Raw genomic sequence first — 26,694 nt, forward strand, 5'->3', positions numbered from 1 at the left:
ACTCTTGTTTCTGGCAATGTCTGCCTGGCCTCTTCACCCCAGACCCCTTGGGAGGAGGAGCCAGCTCTGGGCTGGTGGTGGAGACACCTGTTGAGAGGCAGGGGCATGGAGAAGATGACCTCTGGCCAGCTCCAGCCCGGCAGCCAGGCCTGCAGTTTGATGGGAGAGGAACAGGAGGCTGCAGACTGGGATGAAATATTTAGGAGCCCACATCCCCAGGAAGTGGAAACTGACAAGCAAAATGAAATGTTGAGATGTAATTACTCAGGCAGGCCAAGCATGTCTCCCTGCCGGCGGCGGGCTCGGGCCTTCCCAAGGTGCCCCAAGCAGGCACTGGGTAATGAAGTCCTCCCGGACCTTCCCACACCAACCCTCACCCCCTCCCCGACAGGAGCCTGACTCAGGCTCTTCAAGCCAACCCTTCTCATGGCAGAACAGCAAGATGTGGAAGGAACAGTGGGCTGAGCCCAGCCTCAGCTCTGGATGTACCCGGGGTGAGGCCCCAGCTTCCTCAGCCAGGAAATGGGGCTGCTGACCCCTCGACTGGGAAGCAGGACAGACAGTGGGTGTGAGTGTGCCCCCGAGACTGGCCATGGGGGAGGGGAGTGGTGAGGACAGAGCAGACACCAGTTGGCCCTGTGGACCATCGGAGGCTTTTCTTAGGCTCTGAGCTGCCTGCGACTGGGGTTAGCAAGAGCTGGTGGACAAAGGTCAGGGGCAGAGGCCCAGATGTGGCCCTGAGCTGGGGAAGTGCTCACCCCACCCCCCCAAAACCTGTCCCAGGCTCTCCCAATGATGCTGGGGAAAAGCTTGGGGCCCCAGAGCCTGAGAGCCTGCTTGGCCAGATCTGGGATGGAAAGGGGCCTCCAAGCCTGGATCCCAGGAGCAGTCCTAAGTGGGTCTCAGGAGGGCATCTGGGGAGGGGCGTGGGGAGGGGTGCTCGGCTGATCCTGCCCTCTCTGTGGAACACCAAAGCTGGGGCAGAGGACCTGACAGCTACTGATTTTTCTCAATAGGCCTTTGGGGCTAGACATTTTTCATAGTAAGAGATGGTCCCATGTTGCAATACAAAAGGACATCCTGGGACTCTGGGCACTAAGTATGAGAGGGAACTTGAGCCACTGTGATATTTACACTGACATTTAAATGCACCCCAGGCACTGTGGCCCAGGTGGGACTGCCTGCAGTTGAGAGGTCCTTTCTAAATCTAAACCAGAGCCCAGAGAGGCTCGTGATCTGCTCAAGACAGTCACAGAGATGCCACCCCGGCCCCTCTCCAGGCTGGCTCCGACCTCCGGGGACAGGTCCAGCCTCACCCGAGGCAGCAGCCAGCTGACTTCTCAGGCTCTGATCCCCTGGGCCCCGTCCCCAACTCCTATGGACACCACCTGACCAGACCAGAGCCCCACACCAGCATGCAAACCTCAGCCTGTCCAGCCCGAGCACCCACCACCCCACCAAAACCCATCCCACTCCAGCATGCCCTTCCCTCCCACCTTCACTCGCTCTCACCTCACCTCCCTCGGGTCCTGAAGCCCCGCGGCCTCATCTTCTGCACTCCCTGCCTCCAGCAGGACCTGCACTTCCCAACACCAGACTGTTCCCTCTGTTCTATGCCCAGTTCCCCTTCCTGGACTCCTTCAAGTCAGCTCCTGTCGGTTCTTGAAGATTCAGCTCAGGTCTCCTCCTCCAGGAAGTCTTCCTAGGTGTCCCCAGGCTTCTTCTCTGCTGGGTGCCCGTAACCATCCCAATAACTCAGGTACTGTACTTAGCACAGGGTAGGGAAATTTTTGGACTAGATGCCTCTAGGGAGTGGCCACTGCCAGGCCCATTTCTGGGCATAGAGCATCCACTGATTCAGCAATGATTCACTAAGGCCCTCCCAGTGCCAGGTGCTGCCCTGGATGCTGTGGGGACAGCCATGAATAGGACAGACCAGAATCCTGCCCTCAGGGAGCTGACTTCTGTCTATGAATTAGACCACAGATGCTGAAGAATGAAAGAAGGAATGAATGAATGCAAATGAGCAAACGGACTAACTAGGAGGTGGCCTATTGCGCAGAAGGCCTCGTACCGCATCTCCAGCTCCTGTTCCTCTGCCCTCCTTTCCCTGTCTCCCCACCCAGTCCCCTGCCCCCTCCTCCCCCCTCACACACATGACCCCACGGCCCACGCATTCTGGCAGCACCCTTCGGTCATGCAATGTCTGCACCTGTTCTCTCATTAGCTCCTCTCAGTCAGCACATGGCTTAGGTGCTGTGACCATTATACAGATCAGGAAACTGATCCCGTAAGCCAGAGCCCAGTCCCGGATGCCACCACCTTCCCTTTCTCCAACCCATCTGCTCCCTCTGCCCTGCCTCTGCGTATGTCTCTCTCTCCCAGAGTCGGGTGTCTGGTGAGTTGCCACCTCTCTCCGAGCCTGCTTCCCTGTCTTAAAACGGGGCAGGCAGAGTGGTTCTGAGAGACGGGAAACAGAGCCTGTTCCCCTCCCCTCCCCCCACCCACAGCCCCTACTGCATCCCCCCCACCCCGCTCTATCCCCTTCCCCCTCCCTCCCTCCTCTCTCCTCTCACGTGTCACTTTGTCCTGCTTTTTCCCCCATCCCAAGGCCTCCCTTGAGCCCCAAGACATCTGCAAAATGGTCGTTAGCTTTCCTTCTGGCTCATTAAAAATGAGAATTTGCATAGAATATCCATATGATCACTCTGTCTATAGCAAAATGAGGCACAGATGTATCGCACCATGCGAGTCAGGGAGAACAAGGAGGATGGTCACAAGGGGCGGGGGTGTGGCCAGCCAGGAAAAGCCCACATGCTCACCCTCGGGGCCTGAGGCCGCAGAGGCAGCCCTGCACCCCTCCAGCCCTTTCTTGGCCTTTCTGATGGTTAATCTACCCATTCTTGTCATACAATAATCAGCACAGTAAGGACTGCAATTACCCCCATTTTACAGATGGAGAAACTGAGAGCCAAAGAATGATAGCTTCTCCAGACACACAGCAAGGCCATGGCAAGCCTGAGGGTCAGCACTGTCTGCTGTGAGGTGGCCCACCCCCCTTATTGTCAGGAATGCAGCCCCCTCCTCACTCTCAGAAGGAAGGCATCATGAAGAACCAAATTTAGTCATGCAGCTCCCCTACCCAGAGCACCCTGCTGCTCCTCTGGGACAGGCCCGTGGCTCTTTAAGACTCTCCTCTTCCCATCCACTCTTCATGGAAGCTCCCCTTCCCCCTTCCCCCAGTTCCCATTCTGCACCCCCCATCCCACCCCATCCCACCCCACCCCCCACCCCATACAACAACAATTTGGCTAGATGCAAAGATTTTTGGAAACAACTGCTTCCAAACCTCATCCCAGCTATATAACTGCATTCAGACCTGCCTGATCACAAAAAGGATTCACAGCAGTGCCCAGAAATAAACATATTTGGCTAAAAGAGAAATTTGTAAGGGACCAGCACTCTACAGATGAGGCCCTGAGCAGCATCCAGGGATTGGCCATTCTTGGGGACCCTAGCCAACCAGGGCTTCCCCCTGGTCTGGTCCTGGCGCTGTCCGTGGTGCTGAATCCAGGGGCACTGGGGCCATTCTCCCCTCCGCCCACACACAAGACGTGTGGGAGCAAGACGTGCGGGCTAGTGCTTCACAACATATCCCAGACCTGTCCCTTCTCACCACTCCCACTCCTTGGTCATCATCACGTCTTACCTGGAGGACAGCAGTAGCCTCCTCACTGGCCTTCTTGCCTCAGGCCCACAGTCTCTTCCCTACAAAATGGCCAGAGGGACCCTAGTAAACCCAAGCCCAGGTACATCTCCTCTCTGTTCACAAACCTCCCACAGCTCCCGTCTCACTCAAATCAAAAGCCGAAATCCTCAGAGAGGCCAGAAGGCCCCCCATGATCTTGCCCTCCTCTTCCACTTCTCTGCCCCCTCAATTGCTCTGTTCTTGCCTCTTGGCTACCCTCCAAGTCCCAGGAAGGCTTTCAGGGCCTTTGCACTTGTCAGTAGCCCTGCCCGGGGCACTCTTCCCACAGATCTCTTCGTGGCTCACTCCCTCACTGTATTTAGGCCTCTGCCCTAAGTTCGCCTCTGTAGAAAAGCCTTCCTTGACCACTCGTATGACAGTCTCCCCTTCCTTCCCCCTCTGTCTACTTATGCAGCTTTCTTCTTCTTTATAGCAATGCTCATCAGTTCTTATCTGAAAGTCTATCATACAGCAAAGTCTTTACTTGTTTACAATAAGTTGCCGCATCCCTCTCCCCAAACGTGAGCTCACAAGATCAATGATCCTCATCTCTTTAGATCACTGCTGTATCCCCCATGTCCTGGCTCAATGCCTGGCATACAGTAGGGGCTCAATAAATATCTTTCCAGCAAATGAATAAATTATTGTATAGAAGTGAGGGGTGAAAGGGCTGAGAAAGTGCCCCCACTGCCCTCCTCACCAGCCATATCCCCACAGAGCAGGCTCTACGATCTGGAGGCCTGGACTTCCTTCTTCTGAGTCCTTGAAAACCCCAGGAGATGGAGGGAAGCCATCACTAAAAAGGTGACCATCAGGGATGCGTTCCTCCCAAGCTCCAGGCCCTGTGATGCCCACTTTTAGACAGAGCCCCTCGCAGGCTCATCCACAGCCACACATGACTAAGTAACTCCCATCATACTCACATTCCACGTCACAGAAGCTGCCCACCCCCCTTCCCTGGTCCTGAGGGAACCTCCGGCCTGTGTGTGTCGAGGGGGCGGGGTCGTCCTCTGAGGTCCGTCCATCTGACTGACCCAGCAGCACTTCCCCAGAGAAGCTGGGTGAGACATCACATATGTCATCGAAAGGAGAGCCCCTCCCTCCTTCCTTCCCTCGGGCTCTGGAATCACACAGACCTGAATGCAAATCTCTGCCTCTGACATGCTGTGAAGGCCAGCCCACAGGCAGCCTGGGCCATGACCACTTCCTCCATAAAATGGGGACAATTCTCAGGGCGTCTGTGTAGGGGCTGGGGCCAGGGCCTGGCAGCTACAGTGGGTGTGGTTAATGAAATGCTCCCTGGAAAATCACATATTAAAACACAAGGAGGTCCAGGAGGCTTCACACAGGCCAGGGTGGGCTGGCCGAGGGGCTGGTGTAGGAGGCAGAGCCTGGGGCTCAGAGGCTCTGGGAAGAGGGCTGGGTGGATGACACAGGGTAACAAGGGGAAGAAATAGCTGCAGACATCCCTCTGTGTGTCCACGACGTGCATGCACCCACTGAAGAAGGTGCACAGCCCCTGCCTGGTCTCATGAAGAACTGGAAAGCTCCGGGAGGAGCAATGACTTGTCCAAGGTCACACAGGAGTAGGGGATGATGCTGAGGCCAGAACCCTCCTGGGACACTCAGCAGCCCCTGAGGAAGGAGCCTCGGGACAGGAGGGAAGGAAGCCACCAGCTCACAGTGTCCCAGGGCTGCAGGGAAATGGGGGCTGGGGTTTGCTTGGATGACACCCCTAAGAAGCCCAGAGTAGGGGGCTAGGAGTACTGGGACCTCAGATAGGGAAACAGGCTCAAACTCAGTAGTCAGCAAGGAGGTCAAGAGGGCTTTCCGGAAGTCAAGGCCCAAACTGGGTGGGGGCAGGGAAAACTCAATGCCTTTGCCACCTGCTCTTTAACAAAGGGGAAGAAGTCAGAAGGGATCCCTAAACATGGGAGCCTGGGAGGACAGAACCCAGCGTGCTCCCAGTGCAGAGGCTCAGAGAAGGGGAGGAGGAAGAAACAAGGGCAGGAAATGAACTCAAAGACAATGGGGTTCAGACCAGGCTGAGAGATTCCTTCGTCAAAAGACTCAGAGGTAACACAACCAGAGAGGCCAAAGGAGCACACTCTATGGGCTCAGGTCTGGGCCCAAGAACACAGGGTTGGAAGCCAGAGGCCAACCCGGTGATACCTGGACCTCCACATGGTGAGGACAGAAAAACCAAGAGAGGTGGGTAAGGCACACGAAGACCCAAATCACAGGGGTCTCCTCTGACACATCACCTTCACATTGGGGATGAAGCCGAGGCTCAGAGACGGAAAGTAACCAGCCCAGGGTTACACAGCCACCCAAAGGCTAGAACTGGAACCTGATCCGCAATCCCCACTCTGATGAGTAACCGTGACAGTGACACCTCCAGCAGCTCAGTGCTGAGTGCAGGGCCCCGACTGTGCTAGCGCTTTACATGGATTAACTCATTTAATGCTCATGGCAAGTCAGAAGGGAAGTGCTATTAATTTTCCCATTGAATGAGGTGGAAACTGAGGCCCAGAGCCCTTAAGTGACTGCTCAAGGTGGCACAGTTCATGGTGGCTCTTGAGGCCCCCACCCTACTGCACCATCTGGGTAAGACGGCACGAAGGCCAAAGCCACGAAGGGGTTGCAACCAGCAAAGGGAAATGTTAGGCCCAGAAGAAATCTTCAAACGTTCCACAAAAAAGGCCAGTGAAAGGAAAAGTTGTTTCCTGTCAATGGACAGGGGGGCCTGGAGTGCTGCAGTCCATGGGGTCGCAAAGATTCGGACACGATTGAGTGACTGAATTGAACTGTCCAAGAGGGAAGGAGTGCAAACTTGGAGTGAAAAGGGCTTGGTGTCTACCATCTCCTTCCTCCTGCCACTCCTGTCAAGCTTAGAGGCAAACTCGGATGGGAGCATGTCCCCGTCATGATAAGTCAGGGCAGACACATCAGAGATGAGTCAGGGAGAGAGGAGAGGTGGCTTGGTGACACCCAACCCACAGGACTCACAAAATCAAGAGGTGCCAGCCTCGCACCAAAGGCCAGAGGGCAGAGAAATTAAAGTGGACAGGCGGAGTCCCCACGGCGGGCCAGGCAGCTCAGGGTTCATCCTCACAGCAGGACAGAGACTGACGTGGCCGTCACAGAGCAGTCACACTGGCGCCAGCACCTTGCCAATCTCCCGGGGTGCCCAAGCCAGGTCCACTTAATTTCCACCCACGGTCTGGTCAGCGGGCGGGGGATGCTGGGCCCCAGCTGCCCGTCCCTGGGCGGCGAGGCTGTGCTCTCCCCCCAGGAAGATGCTACCAGCCATCATATACACCAACCCAAAAAGCCAGTGGCAGGACCCCTCCCTGAATCTGGCTACCCCCAACCTTGGCTGATCTCAACCACATGTCATCTGACTGAGGGTGAGAAGGTCACATGCTCCAGGCTCTGTCTCCGTGCAATTGGCCCCAATCATCCCTGAACCAAAAGACCAAGCCTGAAGCGGTCCCATGATGAGCCTCCACTTACATGAAGGACGCCTGGAGCCAGAGGCCTCGGACTTGGGCACCCAGCCTGCCAGCTGTCAGAGCCAACCCTGCAGGTGAGCTGACACGCCGCTCCTGTTACAGATGAGAGATGGAGGCCCCGGAAGGGCAGCGACCTGCCTGAGAGCACATCTGTTCATCCTACAAACATCTGCTGAGGCCCCGCCATGTGCAAGGGAGGGCAAGGGGCACACAGCCAAGGAGGGAGAGGTCCTACCCTTCCCCGGTCTCAAGGGGCCCAGCCAAGCAGGAGAGGAAGATGGGAAATTCAGCAGGCACTGGGGCAAGGGTGACTGGGGTTCCCAGGAGACCAACCCCAGGGGAAGATGACAGGCGTCCATGGGTCAGCAAGTCTGCAGGGAGCCTTGGCTCAGAGCCGCCGCGATGGGCAGAGAAGACTCCCCAGGGCCCTAAGGAACTTGGACACAGCAGCTGGACACACCAACTCCAAGGGCCAAAAAAACTGTTAAAGGCAAGACTGGCCTGAAAGAAACCGCGCAGCTCCGCCTCACATGGGTCCCCATCCCACGGCCACTAGGACCAGGCCAGGCCCCTCACTGCGGTCCCATCTGCCTGCTGCCTCCTCCAGGCCCCTGCTCATGCTGCTCCCCCACCTGGCACACCCCCTCCTTCCTCCCCACTTATCCAAGTGTGCCCCTCCTCCAGGCCCTGCTGGGCGGGGCCCCCTGCGGCCCTGGAATTTATCTCTTCACCTCCACACAGGCATCATCACATCCCTTCATTCACTTATTCAACCAGACTCTCCCCGGCCCCTCCTGCAGAAGGGCAGGGTGCCAGGTCTGACTGGGCACTACTCTTCCCACGCCCGCTGGGAGCCGGCAGGGCCCACAGCCGCTCTCTTCTCCTCGCATGGGGACTGAGTACCCAGCGGATGTGAAATAGATCCGTGAAGTCCAGGCTCTGGAAGGCTGAGCTTCTTCCCATTCCTGCCTTCTGGGGCAGGCAGCATGCCACGACGAAGCATCGCAAGGCAGGCGCTGCAGTAGGAAGGATTTCTGTCCTTGGTGGGTCAGGACAGGGTTGGGGGAAGCCGGAACTCAGAGGGCAGGAGAGGGTCCCAGGGCAGCCTGACCCCAGAAGCCTCAATCTGCCTTTCTGTGGACTGGGAGAGCAACCTTTCAGGCCTGAATAGGAAGAAGGGCTTACAAAGTGAGTAGTTGGCTGAATTTCGTGATCAATCACCCATCCCACCAGTATTTACTGAGTGAATACTATGTTCCAGGGACTGTGCTAGAGGCTGGGGAGGCATTAGAGAACAAAACAGGCAAAAAAAAAAAAAAAAAGCCCTGCTGTCACATACCATTAAACAAATAAAAGTGTACTTGTCAAGTGCTATAAAGAAAAACAGGGGACTTCCCTGGTGGTCCAGCGGCTGAGAGTCTGGCTTGCAACGCAGGGGACGTGGATTCAATCCCTGGTCAGAGAACCAGGATCCCACATGCTGCAGGGCATCTAAGCCTGTGAGCCAAAACCAGAGTCCATGCTTCGCAACTAAAGATCTCCCATAACACAGTGAAGATCCCGCGTGCCGCGACTAAGACCCAATACAAGCAAATGAAAGAAAAGAAAGAAGACAAAGAAGAAGTCTTTAAAAAAAAAAGAAAAACAGAGCAGGAAAGAGGGAATAGAGAGTTCTGAGGTGGGGACACAGTGGGACACAGAGAGGCCCCTCTGACGCGGGCACAGCTGAGAAGGCAGCCAAATGCCCCGAGGAGAGGCCACCTAGACCGCCGGGGACAGAGCTTTCTGGGCCAAGGGAGCAGCCAGTGCAAAGGCCCTGAGGTCGGCGTGTGCCTGGAGTGTCAGAGGGGCCATGAGGAGGCTGGTATGACTGCAGCAGAGACCGGTAGAGCGGAAGGAGACAAGGTCTGGGGGCCTGGGCAGCAGAAAGGGGAGCAGGCACTTCCAGTGGCCTCCCCTTTGGGGGTTCTGGGTCCTGGGGGTGCCCTGGGGCAAACCTCCTCTCTGCTCTCCCAGAAAAATGAGCAGCACCAGGTCCACCCAGCCCCCAGGCAGCATAGCTCTTTCCAGGTGGCCGAGCTCTTCCCTTACCCCTCAGAGCCTCTGTTTACAGCCCGAGAAGCTAAGTCTAGAGATGTCGCAGAGCCAGAGGGAAGAGGTGCCCCAGCCTTGGGCCAGCCCTGCCAGCCAGCCGTGCAGACAGGGGCCATCTAAATGCAGATCTGACGCCCCGCCCAGGGAGCTGGAGCTGGAGGTCAGAGCAGCGACAACTTGATGCACCCGCGTCTCTGGAATACCAATGGGGGACGTGGGGACATAGCAGGCAGAGGAGGTTTAGAATTTCCCACCGTGCAAGGGACAAGGCATCTTCCTAAGGCCCCCACGCCTCTTCCTGCCACACTCAGGAAGGCCCTCTCCTTCCCACCCTAGGAGCACAGGCCTAGATGTGCCCAGGGAGCTGGAATCACTCGCTGGAGTACCAGACTGGCCAGGAGACCCCACGGAGAGGCCCCTGCTGAGAGCTGACCTGTGTCCTCACTGTCACGTGCACCAGAGACGGGGAGGCCTGTCTGGATTCAAATTCCCCTCCTGCTACCTGCCACCTGTGTAGCCTCAGGAGAGTTACTTAATCTTTCTGAGCCTCAGCATGGCCTCCATATAACAGAGTTGTCCTGAAAGATAGATGAATTCAGTTCAGTTCAGTCACTCAGTCGTGTCCGACTCTTTGTGACCCCATGAACTGCAGCATGCCAGGCCTTCCTGTCCATCACCAACCCCCAGAGTCCACCCAAACTCGTGTCCATTGAGTCGGTGATGCCATCCAGCCATCTCATCCTCTGTCATCCCCTCTTCCTCCTGCCCTCAATCTTTCCCAGCATCAGTGTTTTTTCAAATCACTCAGCTCTTCGCATGAGGTGGCCTAAGTATTGTAGCTTCAGCTTCAACATCAGTCCTTCCAATGAACACCCAGGACTGATCTCCTTTAGGATGGACTGGTTGGATCTCCTTGCAGTCCAAGGGACTCTCAAGAGTTATGAATAACTCCATAAATGAGTTATGAAGCCCATAAAACAGGGTCTGGTTCACAGGGGGGCTTCGTACATGTTACCTACTAATCACCCCTTCACCTGTCAACCACACAGAAGCCCTGGGCTCTGACAACTTCCCTGTAACCTTAGACGGGCTCCTTGACTTTCCTGAGCCTCAGTTGTCGTCATTTGTGAAATGGAGCACCAGCACAAGTAAACAGGCTCACACAGGCCCCTGCAGATACAGAAAAGCTGTGGGGGTATAGAAGTTTACACTCCGGAGCCCAGCCCCTGGGAGCACCCAGGACAGTGGTGGGAGGCACTGATGGCAGGGCCCCCCTGCCAGTCCCTCTAGCCTGCATCCCCCTCCAGGGGTGACTCATGTGGTCTCTGCATACCTCATCCCAGCACTGGTTGTTGCCACTCAACTCACCCTTGGGCAGCCTCCACCTGGCAGAGGGGGGGGGGCCCTGCAGCGAGAAGGCAGCAGCCCTCACACAGAGGGGGTACACATCCACACAGAGGGGGCACGCACCCACACCTCACACAGAGGGAAACCCACACCTCACACAGAGGGACCCCACACCTCACACAAAGGGGGCATGCACACCTCACACAGAGGGAAACCCACACCTCACACAGAGGGAAAGCCACACCTCACACAAAGGGGGCATGCACACCTCACACAGAGGGAAACCCACACCTCACACAGAGGGGCCCCCACACCTCACACAGAGGGGGGATGCACACCTCACACAGAGGGAAACCCACACCTCACACAGAGGGACCCCACACCTCACACAAAGGGGGCATGCACACCTCACACAGAGGGAAACCCACACCTCACACAGAGGGAAAGCCACACCTCACACAAAGGGGGCATGCACACCTCACACAGAGGGAAACCCACACCTCACACAGGGGGAAACCCACACCTCACACAGAGGGAAACCCACACCTCACACAGAGGGAAACCCACACCTCACACGGAGGGAAACCCACACCTCACACAGGGGGAAACTCACACCTCACACAGAGGGACCCCACACCTCACACAGAGGGAAACCCACACCTCACACAGAGGGAAATCCACACCTCACACAGAGGGAAACCCACACCTCACACAGAGGGGCCCCCACAGCTCACACAGGGGGAAACCCACACCTCACACAGGGGGAAACCCACACCTCACACAGAGGGGCCCCCACACCTCACACAGAGGGAAACCCACACCTCACACAGAGGGGTGCCCACACCTCACACAGAGGGAACCCCACACCTCACACAGAGGGGCCCCCACACCTCACACGGAGGGAAACCCACACCTCACACAGAGGGAAACCCACACCTCACACAGAGGGAAACCCACACCTCACACAGAGGGAAATCCACACCTCACACAGAGGGGTGCCCACACCTCACACAGAGGGAACCCCACACCTCACACAGAGGGAAACTCACACCTCACACAGAGGGGTGCCCACACCTCACACAGAGGGAACCCCACACCTCACACAGAGGGAAACTCACACCTCACACAGATGGACACCCACACCTCACACAGATGGACACCCACACCTCACACAGATGGGCACCCACACCTCACACAGATGGGCACCCACACCTCACACAGAGGGAAACCCACACCTCACACAGAGGGAAACCCACACCTCACACAGATGGGCACCCACACCTCACACAGAGGGAAACCCACACCTCACACAGAGGGAAACCCACACCTCACACAGATGGGCACCCACACCTCACACAGATGGGCACCCACACCTCACACAGAGGGAAACCCACACCTCACACAGATGGACACCCACACCTCACACAGAGGGAACCCCACACCTCACACAGAGGGAAACCCACACCTCACACAGATGGGCACCCACACCTCACACAGAGGGAACCCCACACCTCACACAGAGGGAAACTCACACCTCACACAGATGGACACCCACACCTCACACAGATGGACACCCACACCTCACACAGATGGGCACCCACACCTCACACAGATGGGCACCCACACCTCACACAGAGGGAAACCCACACCTCACACAGAGGGAAACCCACACCTCACACAGATGGGCACCCACACCTCACACAGAGGGAAACCCACACCTCACACAGAGGGAAACCCACACCTCACACAGATGGGCACCCACACCTCACACAGATGGAAACCCACACCTCACACAGATGGACACCCACACCTCACACAGATGGACACCCACACCTCACACAGATGGGCACCCACACCTCACACAGAGGGAAACCCACACCTCACACAGAGGGAAACCCACACCTCACACAGATGGGCACCCACACCTCACACAGATGGAAACCCACACCTCACACAGAGGGAAACCCACACCTCACACAGATGGAAACCCACACCTCACACAGAGGGGCCCCCACACCTCACACGGAGGGAAACCCACACCTCACACAGAGGGAAACCCACACCTCACACAGAGGGAAACCCACACCTCACACAGAGGGAAATCCACACCTCACACAGAGGGGTGCCCACACCTCACACAGAGGGAACCCCACACCTCACACAGAGGGAAACTCACACCTCACACAGAGGGGTGCCCACACCTCACACAGAGGGAACCCCACACCTCACACAGAGGGAAACTCACACCTCACACAGATGGACACCCACACCTCACACAGATGGACACCCACACCTCACACAGATGGGCACCCACACCTCACACAGAGGGAAACCCACACCTCACACAGAGGGAAACCCACACCTCACACAGATGGGCACCCACACCTCACACAGATGGAAACCCACACCTCACACAGAGGGAAACCCACACCTCACACAGATGGAAACCCACACCTCACACAGAGGGAAACCCACACCTCACACAGAGGGAAACCCACACCTCACACAGATGGGCACCCACACCTCACACAGAGGGGCACCCACACCTCACACAGAGGGAAACCCACACCTCACACAGAGGGGGCACGCACCCACACCTCACACAGAGGGAAACCCACACCTCACACAGAGGGGAGCCCACACCTCACACAGGCCCTGCTATCAGGGCAGGCCTGCCGGGCACAAGCCCAGAGAATCACCTAGTATGCCCCCCACACACACACACGTCCTGCCCTGGCTGCCTCTGGGGCTTGCTACACTGCCCGCTCACCACCAGACCAGCTGGCCTTCAAGAAGCAGGCTGGCCAGGGCTCCCGTGGTCTCGTCCCTCGTCTTGTCCCTGGACACGTCCTGCAGGGCCCAGCACAGCCCCCTCAGGCCTTCCAACACTCCCAGGCCTCCCCCGGAATGCCTGGCACCAGGGAGGACCTGTAATAATAACAACGCTCCAATGTGAGCTCCTGAGTGCCCACCTCCACCGGCCAGCACGTTTCATTCTGATAACAACCAGTTTTATCCCATTTCGCAGATGAGGAAACCAAAACCAAGAGGGGCTAAGTGCCTTTCTGAGGATCGTGTGACCAGTGAGTGGCCTAGTCGGAGCCCAGGTATGTCTGTTACGCCGCTCTCCTAACCACACGTGGCTAGCGCCATGTGGGGGAGGCGGGTAGCCTGGGGTGGGGGCACCAGATCTGACAGCCTGGCTCCAAGTAGCTCCAGCACCTCGCCGCATGAGCCTAGGCAAGCTCACCCCACGAGCCTCGGTGTCCTCACCTGGAAAAGAGGACAGAACACCAGGCCCAGAAGGTCGTCACCAGGATTCGTGCAACGTGTGAGCCTGCCACAGCGCAGACTTCAGTCTAGGGCCACGGGCTGCTCGGGGTAGAGTCCACACGACACAGTTACTGGGGCGGGAGGGCGCTGTTGATGGGAACCAGGAAGCGCAGCATCGGGGCTCTCTCCAAGGCCTCTGCCAAAGGCCCCATCGGTGCTGGGAGCTCGGGAGCACCCCACCCAGAGGGCAGAGCTGGTTCCAAACCCAGCCCCTCCACATTCTGGCTATGTGGTCTTGGGAGAGCCACCTACCCTCTCTGGCCTCCGTTTCCTCATCTATGAAATGGGCATGATTATGCTCCCTGCAGGACCCAGAGCCCAGCACACGGTCGGCGCCCAGGGCTTGCTGGCCCAGCTCTCACCGGGGCTCTGATGTGCACCTTCAGCCCACCCCACCACCCCACTCCCTGGCACGCCTCTGAGCAACTCAAAGATGATTTATACTTCAGAGAACAAATCAATACAATATACGGCCAGAGACATCTTTAATCTTTCGCAGGGATTAGGCTACAAGGTACAGCGGCCCCTTTCTACTGGCCACTCAATTCTGATTTCAATTTGGGCTGCTGAAGCGCGGCTTTTTCTCGCCTTTTCTTTTCACTCACTAAAGACAGTTCTCCAAATCAAATTTCATTTGGCAGGTAGGGCAGAGAGAGGCACCGGGGCTGCGGGGGTCTGTGGACGCGGGAGGTCCGGCCCGGTGGAAAGCTGGACCTTTGGTGACAGGATGGAGTGCAGGGGGCAGGGGCACTGTGAGGGCCCTGAGCTCTTATTTTTCTAGAAGTCCTTTACAAAAATCTCAGCAGACTTTCTATTTTCTAGAAAAAACTCAATGCTTGATTAGATACCCACAGAAACTTCAGACAAAAGCCTTAGCTTCAGCCAAAACCCAATGCCCAGACCTCACCCCAATCCCAAGCCTTTTCTACAACAGTATGTGTCCCTCCAGGCCAAAGGGCTGTGTGTGTGTGTGTGTGTGTGTGTGTGTGTGACTGTCATACCCCCATCCCCTGCACAGGTCTGGTCCACATGTGTCTCAGTTTATGCAGCTGGGAAACGGGCAGAAGACAGAGTAACAAAAACACAACGCAGATAAAACCTGCAAGTCCTGGAGCCAGCTCGCCTGGGTTCACACCCCTTCTCCACCTCTAACCTGCTCTGTGACCTGTTGCCAGTTATTATGTGGTCTCTCCGCACCTCAGCTTCCTCCCCTGTACAATGGGGGTACCTACTTCACCAGGTAGGGTGGATGACTCAGGACACCAGGTGTAAACAGGGGCTCAGCACACGCCAGGGACATAGGGAGGGTCACGTGAGTCCGGGGTTGTCTTCCCGGTCCCCCTGGACGCCAAGATTCTGGACCTCCATCCTGCCCCCGCCCAGCACCTCTGTCCCCAAATCTGCCCAAGGCTGCAGCTGAAATAGCCCATGGGCTTGTTCGGGAAAGGATTTAAGCCATCAAGGCGGAGAGGAGCCTCTGGGGAGGATGGATGGAGCCAGGGCGGAGAGGAGCCCATCTGAGCAAAGGAACCAAGGACTGGCGGGCCTTCAGAGAGAGGGGCTGGGGGCTGTGGTCTGATGCTGCCCAGCCTGCCTGCAGGTAGGAGTGGGCTCTGACCACTCCGGCTTCCTTCCACGGGGGCCCAGCTGCTGGAGCGGAGGGCGGGGGCGGGGGCCCGGGGCCACAGCCATCCGTCAGCCCTGCCCCACTTCCACCACCCTGCCGCCCTCTCCGCCAGGTTACAACCACCCGTGGCTTCGGCTGTACAATTAAAGGGGCTTATCAGAGATTTATAGCAGGATTATACCCGCAGGGTGTTACCGACGCCCGCCTCTGGACACTCTGTGGTCCTTAGGAGAAGCAATTAGAGTCCCGGGGTTATCCGGGTATAAATATATAGATGCCATCCCCAAGGTCGAGGGCTCCACAGTGAGCTATTTAGAGACAGGGCCTTGGGAGAGGAGGGGGAGGAGCTCCCTCTGCGGGGAGGGGGTCTAGCCGGAGGGGATGGGCTCCCATGCACTAAGGGAGTCGTCCCTCCAGCCCACTGCCCTGAGTCAGCCAACCCAGAGGCCAGTCTGCTGCCCTGGACGCACCCCCCACCACTGTCCCATACAGCTGCCCTCCCCGGCAGGGCCATCGGAAAGGCCGGCTCAGAGGCCCAAGTGTGGGCCTGCTGGAGCTCACCCTGTCTTAGCCTGTCAATACTCGCTGATAACTGAAACCTTTATCACTTTGAGGACTGCAATTTGGGAGTGCAGGGAGCTCTGTGGAGGAAGGGGGGCTGGCGGTAAGTGGGGAGTGTTCGAGGACAGCAAGCCACTGTCCCATCCTCCCCCCAAATGCCACCCACGGGGTGACTACGGCCCCACCCGCACAGCCCCTGCCGCTCACCCGAGCAGATGGCTCAGTTGTAAGGAGCCTGAATTCTCAGTCCTGCAAACAAACCCTTGCTTCCAGGAGGGCCCTGGCTCCTGGGTCCCTGAGACCCCCATGAACAAGGCTCCCTCCATGCCCACCTCCTTCCCCTCCTCTCTGCCCAAGAACAGGGGCCGTTCCATTGGCTCCCATGCCCCAAATACGGACGGTTCCTCCATCTGCCTGGCCGTGTCCACAGAAGCCATTCGCGCCCACCCGCTGCCTCCAGGAGCCACCCAGCCGCCCGCCCACGAGGCCACAGGCTCAGGCCCGTGAGGGGGCCCCGGGGCAGGAGGAGAGCCCACGACAGGACCTGGGAGCGGCCCCCGCGGGGACTCCCCGCCCTGGCCCTGAGCGGGAGCCCACGGGCAGACTCACCGTCCTCTCGGGACTTCTGCATGAAGGCCTCCACGCCGCTCTCGCCGTAGCTGCCCTCCGAGGCCAGCGTGGACACGTAGTTCCACTTGAGGGCGCGCACGATGTCCACCATGGCCTGGGCCTGGTATGTGTCCGAGGGGACCACGCGGGAGAAGAAGTCGTAGCGGCTGTTGTCACTCAGGTCGGGGGCTGTGGAGGCGTAGCTGATCTGGGGGATCTGGGGGGCGAGAGGGGCCGCTGATGGGGGTGGCTGGCACCCCACCCTGCCCAGCCAGGGTCAGCCCCTACACCCCAACCAGCCTCCCGCCCAGGGACCATCCTGGCCCTTCCCGCGGGCACAGCCTCCTCTCAACCCAGGGGGGCCCTCTTGACGTGGGATGAGCAGGTCCCAGCCCCTCCCGACAGAGGAGGAAACCGAGGCTGAGAGCTGGGCCAGCTGTTGGTCAGCCCTGCCCTGGCTCTGCTCAGGGTCCCAATGCCTGACCCCCTCCTCCGCTCAGCTCCCCGGATCCTGTGTCTCCCCAGACCTCCCCACCAACTCCCAGCAGGAGTGAGGCTGGCACCAGGGTAAGAAGGGAGTGACGGGTAAGCATCAAGCCCTCCTCCTCCAGAAAGTCTCCCAGTTCACCTCAACAGAGTCCTGGGGCTGGTGGGCCCTCCGTCACCTACACATACACACCCCAGAGCCATCGTGGATAGCACCCATGCACACATGCAAGCACGCGCGCGCACACACACACACACACACACACACACCCGCAGGCACCTCTGGGGGCCTCAGCTGACATAAAAAGCTGGGACATCCCAGCTGGGGAGCAGCCCCGGATGGGTGAGCGTTGGCCCAGGGATGGAGCGGGGATGAGGGACCCTGAGGGCTTCTCCGGTCCAGCCCCTGCCCACCAGGAGCCTTCCATGTCCTCACAGCTCCCTCTGGGCCCCAGCTCCTTCCTCCTGCCCAGCTCAGAGGGCACAGAGCCCAGTTCCAGCTCCCCCTGCCCCCTCCCCACCCCAGGGTGGACTCCTGGGAGGCCAGAGGGAGTGAGGTCCCTCTCCACAGTCTGGGACCCAGAGCCCCTGGAGGCAGGGCCTGCCCGGGGCCACAGCCACTCCTGCAGACTCCGGACCTCGTGGTCCTCGGCCAGCTCCCCAGTCACAGGGCGCCTTCCTTCCCTACCCCAGGCAAAGGTGGGACACGGAGGCTCGAAGCTGCCCTTCCCCCATGGCGGACATCCAGCATCCACAGGGGCTGCAAGGGGCTGCGTGCACTCTCCCGAGCCCCCGTCCACCTCTGATCGCCGCCCTGTGCCCTCCTCACAGGGTCCTCGCCTGCCCCCAGCTCCCAGGCCCTGCCAGTGGCCCCCGCTGTCCACCCCCTGGCTTGGTCCACACCAACGCCTACACTTCCTGTGTCCCCTCTGCCCTGCTCTCAGCTGGCCACAGTGACAGGGTGAAAGGGTAGGCATACCGCTCTGGGCGAATGTCACATCCAAGACTGATCCCCCGAGGGAATCATTAAGGCTCAATCCTGACTGCAAAAACCTCACGGCCAGAACTTTAGTCCGCATGGCAACGGGGGGTGGGAACATATTCCAGAACAGGAGGACTCGGGGAGCCCCCTGCACATGGGTTTGCCCACCTGGCCTCTGCCTAGGGGTGTCCATCCCCAGGGACAGTGGGGGTCCAGCTTCCATAGCGGGACATCCTCAGACTGCCCTGAAACTCCGCAGGGCAGCGCTGCCTCCCTGGAGAGAGCAGGGGCCGGGGGCATGGTTGGAGGGGACACTCCACCTTACACGCTCTGCATTTTTTCCATGTTGTGGTTGGTCGGTTGCTCAGTCGTGTCCAACTCTTTGTGACCCCCGTGGACCACAGCCCACCAGGCTCCTCTGTCCACAGGACTTTCCAGGCAAGAATATTGAAATGGGTTGCCATCTCCTACTCCAGTTTTCCATATGGAACCATGCAAATACAGCACGTGTTTAGAAAGCAAACCCCACTGGAATGTTCCAGAGCACACGAGTCCCTCTGCCTGCCTGAGTCAGCAGAGTCTGAAAACCAGCCCAGTCCTCGCGGCCCTAGAGAGCACTTAGCATGAACGCAGCACCCCCTACAAGGCGGACTCTGGCTGGATACCTGATGATTAATTCAGAAAGTGTCGTCATTTTTAAGGTCTGAGGATGGTGTTATAGCTGTGGTTGCTTGGTTGGTTTTTAAGAGTCCCGAGCTCTTGGCGCGGTTTCCCGGCCTCAGCACTATTAACGCTTGTGGAGGGAAGCGGGCCGCGATGCCTTGTTGGGGGGCTGTCCCGTGCACGGCAGGCTGTCGAGCAGCACCCCGTCCCCTACCCACTGGCGCCAACAGCTCATCCTCCCCCAGTAACAACCAGAAATGTCTCAAGACATTGCCAAATGTCCCCTGGGGGCAAAACTGTCCCCATTTGAGACCCACTGTTTCAGGGGCATTTACTAGAATACTTAGCGATGACGTGATGGGAAGCCTGGGATTTCCTCCAAAAGAACCGAGGCAGGAACGTGTGGAAGAAGAGATGATACTGGCCCAGAGCTGACGGCCGTGTGGTGACGTGGATGTGACGGAGGCGCACTGCCCTGTCTGTTGTACTTTTGTGTGCGTCTGAAATGGCCACATTTAAAATTTTTGGACAATAAAACAGAACAAAATAAACGTCACCCCCAGGGTCATCACTCTGAAGAGACGCGCCCTGAATCTGGAGCTGACAGCAAAGACGCAGGGCCAGCACAGCAGGTCCCCGAGAGAGGCCGGCGCTTTGTTTGTTCGCCAGCTCACCTCTGCCGGCCCTGATCACACACCCAGAAATGCACTTGTCTCCTAATTAGAAGCAGCTTGTCTCCTGCTTTTGATGTTTTCTCCCAACATGGGGCCTCGGGGCTGGAGTCAACAGCGCCTGGCCCCCAGAGGAGGGCCAGGAGGTCTGGGGGAGGCCCAGTCCTGCTTCCAACCCCCTCCCTTCTGCCCCCAGGCTGGGCACTCGGCCTGGGCCAGGCCAGTGGGTGGGCAGGCGGCTGTCCAGGTGCCAGGACTCGGAGCCTCCCCCAGGGAGGCCCACCCCTGCCCCTGCACACACGCTGCCTCCCATAAAGGGCAGAGGACCAAGTGTGGGGTCCCCGCGGGGTGTGTCAGCCTGCAGGAGGCCTCAGGGTCCAGGGGATAAGCATCCTCTTACCCGTGGTCCCCCCTGCCAGCTCCGCCTGCCGCCCCCGCAGGCTCCCTCCCTCGGCTGCAGACCCTCCTGAGGTTCCCCAGAGGATGGGTCCAAGCAGCAATTTGGGAGCTACAGTGCTCAGATTCAAATCCCTGGTGTGGGAAACCTGGGTGCAGGTAACATCACCTCTCTGGACCTCAGTTTCCTCAGCTGCAAAATGGAAATAATTCCAATCCCTTCCTCCTGAGGCTGTGAGCCGCACCTGCGGGAATTCACAGGAGAAACTCAGGCAGCGCCTGGCGCCTGGCAGGCAGTCAGCACTCGAGGGCAGGGTCGGCACTAATGAGGGCGGCCGTCCATCCCCTTGCCCTTCCTCAGGACAGCGCCCTTTCTGACTGTTTCTCACCCCCGGACTGTCCCCAGGGCCTCCCCCCCACCCCCAGCTCTCTCTCTCTGAGGTCACAGAGTTACCACTGTGCTCAGTGGGGAGACCTCCTGGGACTGGCTGGCCCTCCAAGCCCCCTCCCTCTCGTCCCCACCCCAGCCTGGAGTTGGGTGGCAAAGGCAAGGAGCGCCCCGTGGACAGGGGCCTGTGACAACTTGGCCCAGTGGGCTTCTGGCGCCTCCCCAGCTCTCATCGCCCTGCAGCTGGTGCGTGCAAAGTCGCTTCAGTCACATCCAACTCTCTGCAACCCCGTGGACTGGAGCCCACCAGGCTCCTCTGTCCATGGGGTTCCCCAGGCAGGAACGCTGGAGTGGATTTCCACACCCTTCGCTAGGGGACCTTCCTGACCCAGGGATCACATCTCCTCCAGTCTCCTGCACCGGTAGGCGGCTTCTGTTACCACTAGCACCGCCTGGGAAGCCCTGCCCTGCAGCCCAGCTGAGCACACTCCTCTCCACAACAGCCACGCCCGCCCCACCAGCGGCGCTTCCCTCTCCTGCCTCCCTCCTCGTCTCACCTAACACCCCGTGCACCCACAGTGTACTGAGCCGAGGCACAGGGGACGCCACACCCTCCTGTCTCACCCTCCTGGGGCAAGAGTCAGCAAGAAGCCAGATTTCAGCAGCAGCTGACAACCACGGCTGTCCTACCCTGGGGCCATTTGTCTGCCTGTTTCTCCCTCCTCTCTGCCTGTCTTCCTCTGCCCACAAAGCCCATGACCTCATCTCCCCACATCCATATCTTCCTGGTGCATCAAGGCCCAGCTTGTGTCACCTCCTCCAGGCAGCCCTCCAGGAGCCCTCATCCTCCAAACAGCCTCCTCAGACCTCCCACAGCGCCAAGCCCTGTGGGCACTCGGCCTACTCTGGGGCAGCGAGCACAACCTCCCAGGTGTTAGGATGCCTGCCCAACAATTCAACAAGTATTCTGAGGCTCCCCCCTTGTGCTGAGCAAGATCACTGGGGAGATGTCAAGGGAACTGGGCTCATCCCACCCCCAAACCCAACACTCACTGCATCTGGGGGCTGCCTGCAGGGGGAGGAGGCGGGTGGGACGACCAACAGTGGCACCCTGGCACCCAGGCAAGTCTCACCCTTACGAAAGTACAGAAGGGCCAAAGGACTGAAGGGGGCAGCACTTGAATAAACACTCCCCCTCGCCCTCCCTCTCTCTGGTTTCTGGAGTGACAAGGAGGTCTCTGCCACACGGGGAAGACAAAAGCTGTTTCCGGGCTTGAGCAACAATAAAGATGAATGTCAAGCACGTGCGTGTGTATGTGTGTGCGTGTGTGTGTGTGTGACATGCGAGCGTGTGAGCACGTGCTGGAGCATGTGCCCTGAGCACACAAGCACACCGCACACTCATTGGTTTATTCCTCCTACCAAGTCACTGAGCCCCAACAGCCTGCCGGGCCCAGCTCTGAGAGCAGGGGAACACTGCCCTGGGGCTCCCCGTGTGGATGGGGGCAGATGATGCAAAGGTGAGGCAGAGTGGGTAGATGGAGCCAGGGAGCCAGGAGGAAGAGGAAAACAGGGCACACAGAGGGTGTGAGGGAGAAGGGGCGGGGATGCCCCTCTGGCAGGGCGACGCTGAGTCAGGACCCCAAGGTGGTGAAGGAGGGGCCACGTAAGTGCAGGGGGGCTTTTCAGGCAGAGGGGACATGCGTGTACATGTGTGCACATATGAGGGACCAGGCACAGGCATGCATGTCTGTGTGCTGGATCCTGAATCTCTTCTGAACTTGCCCCAGGCCCAGCCAGCAGCCCCACACACCCACCCGGGCATGGCAACTCCAGCCGGGATGTGAATGGTGCCCAGGTGCCAACAGCTCAGACACGGCCACTGGCTCCCACACCAACACAGCCTGACGACCCTCTGAGAGTGGCAGGTCCCCGCCATAGCCCCCTCCCATCCCGAGGAGGACGAGGGGGTGAACAAGCTGCCCAGCATCTCAGAGCCCAGCCGGGACCCAGACCCCATGCCCTCTGAAGGCCGGGGCCCTGTCAAGGCCAGAGTTTTGTTCAGAGCAGTCAGTGCCCCGCCCTGACCTGGGGAAGCCTGGATGTGTCCGGGGCCATCACCTGGGAACCTAGGGCCACCCGCCAGGAACCCCAGCCCTCTTCCCCTGAGTTATGTGCATCAGTGCTCCTCCTCCTCCCTCTGCCTCCCTAACCCTGGCCTCAGACCTCTCTCTCTGGAGCCAGCCTGCCCAGGGCTGTGCGACCCGACTCTGCCACTTTAGACAAGCAAGCAGCCTCCCCACCCCTAAAAAGTGGCCCAAATAACAACAGAGAGAACCACGCTGGAGAGAACACACAGGACTGAAAACTGCCTGGCACACGGGGCCCTCGGCAAACGCTAGACATTATTAGACAGGGAAGCAAGACTAGGACCATTGTGCCCATCTTTCAGGTGAGGAAACTGAGGCTCAGAGAGGAAAAAGTGCCCAATGAGCAGCAGAGCCATCAGGAGAAATCAGAAACAAGATGCAGACCCAGTTTCTCTTTTTTTTTTTTTTTTTTTTAATTTGGCTGCGCTGGGCCTTCGTCACAGCGTTTGGGATCTCCACACTGCATGTGAACTCTTACTTGCGGCATGTGGAATTGAGTTCCCCAAGGACTGAACCCAAGGATTGAACCCGGGCCTTTGGCATCAATCCCTAAGACTCTTCCACGGTCTTAGCCACTGGACCACCGAGGAAAGCCCCATACCCAACTCCTGGCCTGGGGCCCTGCCCATCCTCCCAGCTGACTCTCCTCTTTCCGTTCCACCCACAAGCCAGGCCAGGCAGCCACCACTGGGGGCTGCGGCCCCCTCTGGTCGCAAGCACAGTCCAGGCCAGGACCCAGGTCGACCCCAGGGCCCCCACCTGCCTGGCCACAGCACCTCTCAGTTGGGATGAGGGAGACCCTGCATGAGGCTGGTCAGGCCCCAGGACCCCCACCTGCCTGGCCACAGCGCCTCTCACTTGGGATGAGGGAGACCCTGCGCGAGGCCGGTCAGGCCCTGGGGCGGCCGCCTGCTCCCTGCCCTTCTGATCTCGGCTACGTGGTGCCTCCACTCCCGGCTCTCAGCATCAGCTGTTTCCTTCACAGATAAAAAGGCAGCCAGGCTTCTGGGTACATGAAAGCTGCCCAGGCAGGAAAGTGTGGTTCAGAGAGCCGGCAAGAGGGAAGGCCAGCTTCCAAAGGCTCAGGGCCCAGCTTCCACCCCAACCTCGCTCACCAGCTGAGCCATGTGCCCTCTCCAAGGCCTTTGCTGCAGAGCCAGCACTGGGAGAAGCAGAGATGCCCTTGTCCACCTCCCTCCCTCCCCGGAGCCTGGGGGCGCAGAGGGCATCTCACTGAGAGCCAGGCACACAGCGGGCGCCCCCCACACCCTTGTGGATCAGCCACCACCTCCTGATGCAGAGGAAGCCAGGGGCAGGGGACGTGGATTTAAATAACCCATCTTCAGAGCACCAGCCGCTGGAGGAGCCAAAAAGGAGCTCCCCAGAGTGAGATGCCTCCAGGCTGAAGCTCCAGGCCGGGTCAGAGGCCACGGGGATTCACCGGGGAAAGAGGGACCGTGTGTCCCGAGGAGAGCGTGGAGGCTGGCAGAGCGAGTCGAGGGTGCGGACGGACCAGGGAGGAGAGACGGGGCACACAGAGGGGGAGGCAGGGGGCGCTGAGGGTGCCTGGAGAGAGCGGTTGGGGGAGGAATTGGGGTCCGGCAGAGGGGCCCCTGCGTTCAGTCCTGACCAGGCCCGTCTCCCAGAGGGGCCCCCAGGTGCAGGAGCAGAGAAGCAGGCCTCCAGAGCCTGGAAGGTGGGGGAGCCCCTGGGGGAGGCTGGGATGGTGTCTGGGTGGCCTGCAGAAGGGCTGGGGTGGGCCCGATGGAAGGACAGTCTGCCCCCTGTGCTGGGCCTTGTCCCGGGTCATAGACTGGGGCCTTCCCCCTAAACAACCACGTTCCGACCCCCACCCCCAATGGGCCAGTTGGGGGCCACTAGCCCCTGCCCCACAGACTGCAGGAATCCAGGCCAGGCCAGCCTGGGCACTCACTTCAGGGCGCCCTCATTAACCAGACCTCACTCCCTGGCAGACACAGCCCGGCCACTGGCTCCGGACCCCCAAGCGTCAGGTCACTGGGGGCCCACCGCCCTGTGCCCCAAGGCGATCCATCAAGCAGCTCACCACCCCGGTGCTCCAGGACTCGGCCTTCTGCCCCCTCTCTGCCCCTGCCCCAGGCCTGGACACAGACCTCTGCCGGGGCCACACAGTCCCCTCAGGCTGGCAGCCTTTCCCTTCCTGGACTGAAAAGTAGACATCAGTCTCCAAGGCAGCAAGTGCTATGCGAAAAGACAGTAAAATCGGGGACTTCCCTGGCAGTCCAGTGGTTAGGGTTCCAGGCTTCCAGTGCAGGGGGCGAGGGTTCAATCCCTGGTCAGAGAACTAAGATCTCACATGCCGCGGCCAAAAAAAAAAAGACGGTAAACTCTGTCCACAACACCATGTGGTCCCTTCACCTGGGCTTCTCCACGGCCACCAGCCTCCCCTTCCCCCAGGGGACCCCAACCCACCCCCAGAAACTGTTGATTTCACTATGAATTCACTTACTCAGTGCTTTTTCGGAGAAGGCAATGGCAACCCACTCCAGTACTCTTGCCTGGAAAATCCCATGGACAGAGGAGACTGGAGGGCTGCAGTCCATGGGGTCGCACAGTCAGACACGACTGAAGCAACTTAGCAGCAGCAGCAGCAGTCCTTTTCATACTGCTCTTGGGGTTCTCAAGGCAAGAATACTGAGGCGGTTTGCCATTCCCTTCTGCAGGGGACCACGATTTGTCAGAACTCTCCACCATGACCTGTCCATCTTGGGTGGCCCTACTTGGCATGGCTCATAGCTTCACTGAGTTAGACAAGGCTGTGGAAAAGACCCTGATGGTGGGGAAGACTGAAAGCAGGAGGAGAAGGAAACGACAGAGAATGAGATGGTTGGAAGGCATTATCAACTCGATGGACATGAGTCTGAGTAAACTCTGGGAGTTGGTGATGGACAGGGAGGCCTGGCGTGCTGCAATCCACGGGATCACAAAAAGTCAGACACGACTGAGAGATGGAACTGACTCAGTGCTTCCCTGAGTACCTACTAAGCGCTCTGCAGAATGTTTGACACTGGGGCGAACCCACAGAGCCCAATCCCTGCCTTCACGGAGCTGACATTCCAGCGGAAGAGATGATGCTCAGTGAACCCACGCGTGACTAACATGGGTGCCGGTCCTTAGAGACACGTGCACTCCCTCCCTCCCTGGCACCTGGCAAATCCAACAATGCGCCCCTCATGCTTGGCCGGAGCCACCTGATGTGTTCTGGCCCCTGAGCTGCGAGCAGGAAATGCCATCAATTCAGGGTTAGGGCTTCTCTTCACCAGTGTGAGACCCTATGGGGTATGTGTCCCCTCTGCTACCATGACTGGTAGCGTTCCCGGCCAGGCTGGTCCCTGAGGAGGTGGTCAGACCACCCAGCCAAGCCACGTGGACATATAACATGGCAAGTATATTCAGTTTATGTATTTAGAGCCACAGAGATGCAGGGGCTGTTTGTCCTTGCAGCGTCTCCTCCTGATGCTGATGGACACAGGGGCACAAGCTCTACCTCCCCGAGAGCAAGGGATGAGTTTTATTTTTCTCCACCTCAAAAGCCTGGAAATGCCAGGTTCACACCCATCACAGGCTGGCTTGGGCTGAACTGAATTAAATTCACATACACACATGCACACATGTAATCATCATCTTCCTGAGGATAAGCATTTATTGAGTGTTTACTGTGTGCCAAGAACTGTGCCAAGTGGTTTTATAGGACTAACACCTTTAACCTTGTGATCACCGTATGAAGTAGACTCTCTTATCCTCCTCATTTCCCCTAAACTTGGGTATAGAAAGGTCAAGGAACTTGCCCCAGGACACACAGCCATGATTTAAAGCCAGAGGGACGAGCTCCAGAGCTCAGTTTACCGTGAGGTGAAACCTCAGCCTCCCCGCTTCACAAGTGGGCCTACACACACATGTGCACACACACAGGATCTCACAGAGACAGCAGCTGCCTCCAGGGACTCGGAGGGTTCCCCACACTGCCGGCGGCCACAGAGGGGACGGCCAGCCCCGCTTCCCCTCTGCTCAGCCACCGCCTCTGCTCCTGACCGTCACAGTGGGCTGAAGCAGTCCATCCATCTCCATTACAAAAGATCGGGCAG

The 26,694-nt window shown here is 58.6% G+C and overlaps 1 protein-coding gene across 2 annotated transcripts in view; it reads right to left on the reverse strand.

The window, feature by feature from the left end:
• GRM4 (glutamate metabotropic receptor 4) overlaps window positions 1-26,694 on the reverse strand; it is a 103,096-nt gene that overhangs the window by 45,827 nt on the left and 30,575 nt on the right. For both annotated transcript variants that reach the window (XM_065912569.1, XM_065912568.1), the window contains exon 2: window positions 16,835-17,051. In XM_065912569.1, the coding sequence (XP_065768641.1) occupies window positions 16,835-17,051 (217 nt within the window). The remainder of the gene's footprint in view (window positions 1-16,834; window positions 17,052-26,694) is intronic.

Source organism: Muntiacus reevesi, chromosome 20 (genome assembly GCF_963930625.1).
Source record: "Muntiacus reevesi chromosome 20, mMunRee1.1, whole genome shotgun sequence".
In the NCBI taxonomy this organism is placed as follows: Eukaryota; Metazoa; Chordata; class Mammalia; order Artiodactyla; family Cervidae; genus Muntiacus; species Muntiacus reevesi.